The sequence below is a fragment of the Artemia sp. Qi Xiang Cuo genome, chromosome 17, assembly GCF_049724085.1.
Source record: "Artemia sp. Qi Xiang Cuo chromosome 17, ASM4972408v1, whole genome shotgun sequence".
Classification (NCBI taxonomy): Eukaryota; Metazoa; Arthropoda; class Branchiopoda; order Anostraca; family Artemiidae; genus Artemia; species Artemia sp. Qi Xiang Cuo.
In genome coordinates, this window is record NC_142810.1 from 32,490,715 (window position 1) to 32,499,710 (window position 8,996).

At 36.3% G+C, this 8,996-nt stretch overlaps 1 protein-coding gene across 1 annotated transcript in view; it reads right to left on the bottom strand.

Annotated features, from left to right (window-relative positions):
* The window catches only part of sprt (PDZ domain-containing protein sprite), an 85,238-nt gene extending 76,777 nt beyond the window's left edge, over positions 1–8,461 (bottom strand). Inside the window, exons 1-2 of the mRNA XM_089103056.1 lie at positions 8,440–8,461; positions 1,617–1,798 (exon numbers count right to left, since the gene is read on the bottom strand). Coding sequence (XP_088959182.1) covers positions 1,617–1,793 — 177 coding nt within the window. The 5' untranslated portion in view covers positions 1,794–1,798; positions 8,440–8,461. The remainder of the gene's footprint in view (positions 1–1,616; positions 1,799–8,439) is intronic.
* Positions 8,462–8,996: the final 535 nt, after the last annotated feature.

Below are 8,996 nucleotides of genomic sequence, written 5' to 3' on the forward strand. Positions count from 1 at the left end.
ATGTAAACGAAAATGAGTGGTTGAGTGTCCAACACAATCTTTTATGTATTTTCGTGCTTAGGTGATATAAAAAAAAAATAAAAAAAAATAAACGCCGTGACTGAAGAACAATAATTATCACTTGAATTCAACTTTTACACTGAGATTCCGAATAAATGAATAATCAACTCAAAGTGATGAATGGTAAGGCAAGTCCCTCTCCCGTGCCTTTTTGCCCAAGCATAACCTCATAACCCCCAAAAGCATTGGAACAAAAATTAAAGATAGTTCCACGGGCAACGGCGACAATTTATGCAAAAGGCCGTGCTAAACAGTTAGATTTTATCAGAGTCAGCACAGTGATGTTGACTTGGGATAAAGTATCCACAAAGTAATTTTTTCAGCCACCGTATGGAACAGATTGCTGCACAGAATCTGGGGAAGGGCTACAGGCTAGCAAAAATTAAAAGTTACTATCCGCTTTTGAAGGGTCAAAAGTAACTGGGGGCTTATTTTAATAAATAACGAAGTCATAATTAAAATAAACGAAAATTAGCATTGCTAAGAGTAAGAATACCGCCCCCCCCCTAACGGCTATAATGTCATTTGCACTTTATGAAAATAAAACAGAATGCTCCCATTGACGCTTTACCAACTCGATTTAGCTATCGATCTTCTATACTTCTCAATTAAATAGGGCTAAAAGAACAAATGCTGACGAAAACAAATGTCCTTTTAAAATAGTTAAACTAAAATGACCGTCAGAAACAAATTTATTGTAAAAGATTTTTGCTCTTTTATTGAAAAATTGGACATCGGTTTGATTTTCGAAATACGCATTATGATGAAGTGAAACTTTATTCTCACTATGTAGCCTTTAGAGGGTTTGTGAGAAGGGGCGGGATCCAAGGTCACACAGATTGAAAATGCAAATAAGACTCTGATTTTAACAGAGTTCAACATATCCACCTTTCTACCAAAATGTATCAATGAAGGTATCAAGGGCTATTTGCTCAATTGGGGGTCTTTGTTTCTAAGGCTGCACCATCACGCCACCCTTACATTTTCTATACATTCCAACCATTTTGGTTAATACATTTATTTAGATCCAATGCTACTTGGAAGGGCACCCTCCAATGCCGCGGCACAAGTGACGTAAAAAGGACGTCCAGTTTCCGCTATCGATTTTAGCATTTAAAAAGGACGATAGAACCTATAAGTCGCAGTTGAATAAGCCCTTTTCCAACTTTCTAAGACTATCCCTACGACTTTCCGAACTTGCTCCTACGAATCTGAGCCTAATTGTGGAAGGTGGATGTCTAAAACCAAAACACACTAAGCACAGGCTTTATTATCATGTTGAGATCAAAGTCTTGGAAGGAATTTCAAGCTGCATGCTTGGGGCAGCCCTCAGAAGGTCTCTTGGGCCAATGCCCCTCCAAAAACCCTCTAGCACATATAGACATACAATATGCCTTTCGACTATCTGATGTCACTTTCGCTGTGAATTGACTCGTACTTTCAGTCCCAAGGTTGATGTTCCATGTGCAAGTTTTTGTATGTTATTTTGGCACTTCGAAAATTTTTTCATTGTCTTTAGGCCAGGTTTTGTTAGTTCCAGAGTAGATAGCACTTACCACAGATTGAGCCTTCAAGAAACCATACTGACTCATTTCACTGGGTGTTGGGCTGGAACTTACTGAAGATCTACAGCTTTTTCTACTTCTGCTAATCTTCGAAACAGGAAAATCCTTTATTTTTTCTGCTAACTCAACCAACTTTCTCCGGTATTCACTCCCATCTGTCTTAGACATCACAACTGAAAATAGGCAAAAGCAATTAGGGAAAGAACACACAAAAGAACAAAAAAAGACATGTTAGATGGGATACTATTCAATTCTAATTTCGCTCTTTGCTTTTCTTTGAGAAACTTCTCTTCGGAAAACCATTTTTGAAGTAATTGCAAATAAAGACAGAGTGGCCACTCTTGTTTTACCTACAGGAGGCCAAATATCTCGCTGACCCAAACTACAAAGGTCAACATATTTTTCAGTCATGTACGGTTTGTGGAATACAATGTGAGCATAAGACATTTTAATGTGGTAATAGGTATAGATTGATGTCGATCGACATGCCACCGAGAGAAGACTTTCTTAATATACATCTTTCTCAGCTGGAGAAATCAGGTCTTTGTTGAGTAGGCTTCAACTAAAATTTATTGTATCATGTTGACTAATGGCAAAATTACCATTGCTTTGAGCTCAGATCATGCTGAGAAGTGAACGTATATCATAGTCATTTTCGAGTGAATACAAAAAGAAACGACTCACCATTATGAATTACTATGAAAAAAAATGGCTTCAGTTATTAATTATTTGTAATATTAAATTTCAAAGCTTTCATTAACCGTAAGTATCAAAGGTACTATGGTATCTATAATATATGAATCTAATTATAGATTAATAGAAAATTAATCTATTTGGTTAAAATATTATGCCGAAACATGTTCTATGATAGATCTTGGGAATATTCCTTTTTTACCATTTAATAGATGTGGAAATGTTCATTTCAGGTTGATTTTAATAAAAAAAAAAAAATATGGGGTTAAACTCCTTCTTTTGTGGTCTTCCCAGTCATATTACTGATACAAACGAAGCTAAACTTCCTGACATGCAATTAACTTTGGAACAAGTTCTTCATTATTAGTTTTAGGCCAGAATTCCGGAAACAGCAAATTATTGTCATCAGAAACATGTATAATGACGCTTGATTAGGTAATGCGACAATCGTAAGTCTCGTAATTGTTATCAATGTCTTATAAAAAAAAGAACCAAAAAAAAAAACGGTTCTTGTGTAGAATCTGGTAGGTGCACGATAAGTGAAGTTTCGTTAATGCTAATGAAATAAAACAAAATAAGATGAAAATATAATAGTATAGAAACAAATTTGGGCTATATATTTGCACATTAAGGGGGGGGGAGCATAGCATATACTAAATACGTAACCTAACCCAACCTAGGTACCTTTTAGTCCCCCTAAACCCCAAAAAATTAAAGTTTACATAAAGTTCCCGGAGTGAGAAACGCTTTGTTTATGCGTCACAAGGCAGCTTAAACTTGTTTTCATAAAGATCTTTGCAATACAATTGTCGCGCACTTACTAGATTCTACACAATTACCAAAAAGACATATGTACACTTAAAATCAAGACATTGGGATGGATTTAGGTTTAAAATTGGATCGATCAAAATCTTTAGGGATTTTTGTAAAACAAGCCCCCTTCCCCCCGAACCAAAATCCTGGATACAGCCTTCCTTACCAGTGCTACCCATGCAAAATGTGATTTTCCTTTTTTGAAAAATGGAGGACTGTAAACCTCCAGTTCAGGATTTCCAACGATAGATACTTCAACAGTGTAGTTTTCATTTCGATTTAGTCTCGATTTTTGAGAAGTATCAGATTCGTTTCTGGATTTAGTGAAAATCTGTTTTCGTAATTACATACTGTTGTCTCATTGAGCCTGGACAAAAACTGGTGTTTTCAAGTCAGCGTGAAGTTCCAAATAGTACGGGGGGAGCACCACACTAGTTTTTTTCTTTTTCCCTCAGCCGCTGGCCCCAGTTTCTTGAGAGCAAGTTGTAAGGGTCTGGTCTCTGCGGTTTTTGCCAAGACTTTGGGGCACCTCCGAATTGACGAACATAAAATTATATTCTAGAGCTGCATGTAGTTCTTGCTAGTGGCCAGAAAGGATGGCTTTCACTTATCTTGGACCCGGAGGCTACAGTGTGGAAGCTGAATGAAGTAGAGTTGTAAGTCAGAAGGACTATCTGATGTTGTTGCGCTAAACTTTCGTTCATTCTGGTCATAATTCTGCTTCCGAATGGAAAGCTTAATTTAAGCTAGAAGCCAAGCAGGCAACAGTTTCGAACGTGAAAGAAGACAGAAATTGACGATTCACTGGTCCGATCATCAAAATTTATTCTTAGAATAATCTTGAGATAAGACTTAGAGATTTCCATACCGTGGGACGGCCAACAGCATGAAAATCAACTTTGCAACTAAGAGGGGTATGGTTTTTCTACGTTGAAAAACTGATGAAAGTGCATTGTATTAGTCTTCTTTGTACAAACGTTCACTCATCAAAAAAACATTTTAAAAATTGTGAGCTCCTGAAAACTTCTTTGTCGTGATACTCGTCGGAAAAAAAAAATGATAATGACTGCGTAAGAAACATCCATGTTTTGATTCGTTGAAAAAACAAATCAGCCCCAGATTCACTATAACAACGAGCGAAAAAGCAGAAAATGGGCTAGTGGCCTTTCCATCTCACGCTCAATTCAATACAGCATTTTTCACACAGGTAGGTATGGTCCACCTTTTTGGACCAAAATTACACACGGATCTTCAACCTGTATGATCAGGAAGTCAAAGTAGGCCAGCGGCACCTTCAACATCCCTCATCTCTTTCCTCCTGCTACCAACTCTTTGCAGACATATGAGCATGTTACACCGTTTTTGGAACAGAATCATCCAAAGATTTTCTACGTGTATGACCTAAGGACCAAAGCGGGTGGGTGGCATCATTAAAAGGCCCCCCCCCCCCGCTCCTACCATGAACTTCTTAGTAAAAGGGCAAGTATTTTACACCTTGTTTATACAGATATTCATTTGGTATCATTGGAGAAATAATGTAGGCGAAAAACTCCTCAAAAACCCGGCCAACTCTGCAGGACTTTGGTAAGCGTGTTGAATATTGTAAAACTAGAACAATGCAGCAAAAACTAGAGGACCAAGGTAGACCTGGGGCCCCTTCATGGCCACCCGTACAGCCAACCAAAGCTAACTAGCAGAAAAGTAGACGCTACACCCTTTGTAAAACGTTAGATGATATTTATTCTGTAACAGTATAGCCGAAAACTAGACTCATGGCTCCCTGAAGCCCCATCCTCCCTACCAGCCTTTTAGCAGAAAGGCAGAGATGTTGCACCTTCTTTGAAGCGGAATTATGCCAGGATTTCGAACCTGTTTGTATATAAAGACACAAAGGCAATCCCATTACCCACCAATACCCCCTACCCAGCCCTTGCTAGACTATTGTCTAGCAGAACAGGAGGCATCAAGCACCTTGTTTGAACCACAAATTGCGCAATAATTGTCAGTCTGTATAGTAAGAGAAACAAAATGGAGTCGTAATCCCTTAAACATTCCCCGTGCCCTTTTACTGCCAACCTCTTTGAGCAGAAAAGTGGGCATTAGACAGATTGTATTCAGTTTGAAAGGAAATTAGGCAAGAGTATTCTATTTTTATGATTTGCGGCACAAAATCGGCCATTGGCCCCTCCAGTACCCCCTCCTATCATGAAGTTTCATCAGGAAGGTCATCAAGGGACGTATTGGAGGGAGCCTCATTCACCTCCAAAAACCCAAAATTTTCTTTAGTTTCTAGGCACTTCCTTTTCAAATTTTAATTTATTTTATTTTATTATAGAGCCCACTCTCCCCCAACCAAAAAAAATAATAATTCGCCCTCCGGAAAAAATTCTTGGGTACGTGACTGGCGTACTTACAAAAATTGGGAAGGCGCCAGGACATCGACACATCAGGACCGCTACCGTCAGGACATCGACAAAATCCGTCATAACATCGACAAAAAATCCATGAGAACATTGACAGTCATAACATCGACACGTCAGAGCATCGTCAGTCACAATCGCTACCCGTCAGAACATCGACAGTCATGACATCGACACGTCAGTTCATCGACAGTTACAATTGCTACCCGTCAGAACATCGACAGTTACAACATTAACACATCAGTTCATCGACAGTCACAATCGCTACGCGTCAGAACGTCGACAGTCATAACATTGACGCGTCATAACATCTAAACGAATTTTAGATGTTATAGCGTGTCGATGTTATGACTGTCAACGTTCTGACGGTTAGTGGCTCTAATGGATTTTCGTTATGAATTTTTTAGATATTATGACGTGTCGATGTTATGACTGTCGACGTTCTGACGGTTAGTGGTTCTGACGGATTTTCGATATGAAAAAAAATTATAAGTTTATATAATAGTAATAAGTATATAATAGTTTAGAAACAAATTTCGGCTATATATTTGCACATCAGGGGGGGGGGTTAAAGCATAACATATATTAAATACGTAACCTAACCTAATCTAGGTACCTTCCCCCCCTCTAAACCCCAAAAAAACTAAAGTTTTTAAAATTTTAGACGTTATGACGTGTCGATGTTATGACTGTCGACTTTCTGACGGTTAGTGGTTCTGACAGATTTTCGTTATGAATTTTTTTTTAGATGTTATGACGTATCGACGATCTGACGGTTAGTGGTTCTGACGGATTTTCGTTATGAAATTTTTTTTTGATGGTATGACGTGTCGATGTTATGACTGTCGAAGTCTTGACGGGTAGCAATTGTGACTATCGATTTCCTGACGTGTCGATGTTATGACTGACAATGTCCTGACGTGTCGATGTTCTGACGGATTTTCCTTGTCGTCCCGTCATAACATCGACAGTAACAATCTGACCTTTAGTGCTTGTGACGGTTGTTCGAAATGGTAGCATCCCACAAAAATAACTATATTTAATAGAAATTTATGGGACAGGTGATCTTGGGCTATGCGGACAGAGCAGATGTATTTTCAGACGACGTTCGCCACTTCCGAACGTCCCCTACCTTCTGCACTAAAGTGTCCGTATTCACAAAATATTCGGAAGGAGGGTACCTGAAGCCAAGAAGACCATGATTACCGGTGTCGTTGAAGCAAAATCATAATATTTATATTAATGGTAAACACTTATAACAATTACAAAAACGAAAGTTGATCAGTCCAAAAATCGTGCCTGGAGCCTTGGGAGCGCCACTAATAAACTTTTAAAAAGGTGTGATGTATCGCTCATTAAGCATGCTAAAGAAGATAGCCTACCTTTAAATATAATGGTACATTAAAGATCACACTTATTAATATTTAAGAAACAAAATTGGACACGGAGCGGGTATTCAATACAGTAATGACCAATTATTATCCTTTTCCCGAGGCTATGTAAATTTTTCAGTTCTGAACTAAATATCTGTACTTTTAGAGCCGGTTGTATATATATATATATATATATATATATATATATATATATATATATATATATATATATATATATATATATATATATATATATATATATATATATATATATATATATATACAAAAAAAACCTTATACGCATCAAAATTTGTTTAAATTCATTTTTGTTACGTTTTTACGAGCCGGACAAATATCTCGGGGGGGGGTCCGACGCCCCGGATACGGCCTTGATATATATATATATATATATATATATATATATATATATATATATATATATATATATATATATATATATATATATATATATATATATATATATATATATATATATATATATATATATATATATATATATATATATATATATATATATAGGGGGAAGATGAGGAACCATAGTTTGTGTAGTCTTTGTTTATTTTTATTTATATATATTTTTTTATTTATAAATATTTTTATATATATATATTTATTTATTATTGATATATATATATATATATATATATATATATATATATATATATATATATATATATATATATATATATATATATATATATATATATTTGATTCTAGAAATACAGAATTTACAAGAAGGACAACTAAAACTATTTTCTTGTGACAATTAATATTATTATTGGAATTAATTTATATTGCAAATATTAGATGATTGAGATTGTTTAGTTAATCAGAGGCAATAATAAAGGGCCATAAGAGTTCAATGTATTATAATTGGTTTTTCCAGAAGCGATTCATACAGAAGGGGTGGTCATATAAACTTCGGAGGGGGTTCGTTTGATTGGAAATCGAAAGTTCAAGTTTTTTTTAAGAGTCAAAAGGGATCAGAGAGCAACCAGCCCCCTCCCATTCCTTCTCTCCTAAAATACATCCGCTGAAAATTTTGAAATAGCCATTTTGTTATAAATAGTCAAAAGGTCAAATAGACAATACCCCCATATCCCCGGGACAAGTGCTGCAAGCTATGCAAGCTACCTATTGTTAACACAGAAGTTTTTTTTTTATTTGGAAAATGGGGTATGTCTGATCTTGGATCTCCAAAAAGGATTAGGTTATTAGGCTAAAACTTTAAGAAAATGTTAAGAGGGATACCGAACACAACCAACCAATGTACTTGCTGGATGTGAAAACGGAATATCAGTAATTTCTAAGGAACGGCTGAAGTTGTTAAGTTGAAGTAAACAAGGGGTAGAGGATGGGGCCACCCCATCATATGCGGAATAATTTCTTTTGTTTTAATTTTGATGTTGCTCCTTACTTTCAATTGAAAAAACTTATTTTTTCATTTAATTAAAGGTATTAAAACGGAAAATATCATATGAAGGCATAACTTACCGATTTTTTTTTATGTTTTTGTTATTCCAGAAATATAAGGCGAATAGGGATTTCACTTGCCAAGTCGAACTGGTCTGTAGTGAAAAACATTTCCGATGCATTAACAGATTGATACGGAAAACTTACTGACTTTAGTACCCAGTCCAGTAGGTTAATTCTGAGGTTCCTACACAGCCCACCTGTGGTGAACAATCTTAAAAAACATAAATTCTACAGACCACTGAAATATAAGCCATGGCATCGTAACTGTAATATAAAAGCCGGCATTTTCCTACAATTATAGTGCCCAAACATTTCGTGTATGGCCCACAAAGCAATTTCCGTTTGTTGTAAAAAGACGGCTTCTGTGAGGAGGAAATGTGAATAATCTGATGGACAACACAGAATAATTGTAATGGATTAGCAGGCAAGCTAAAAATGCCTTTGTGTGGTTACTAGTGATGAAGAACAGGAAGTTCATTCAGGAGAAAAATCGTCACCAATTCGTGATAGTGAACTGCAAGAAGGAGAGATCCGGCTTAATTGTAAAGGACACTCCAGAAAATGGAGTCTGATAA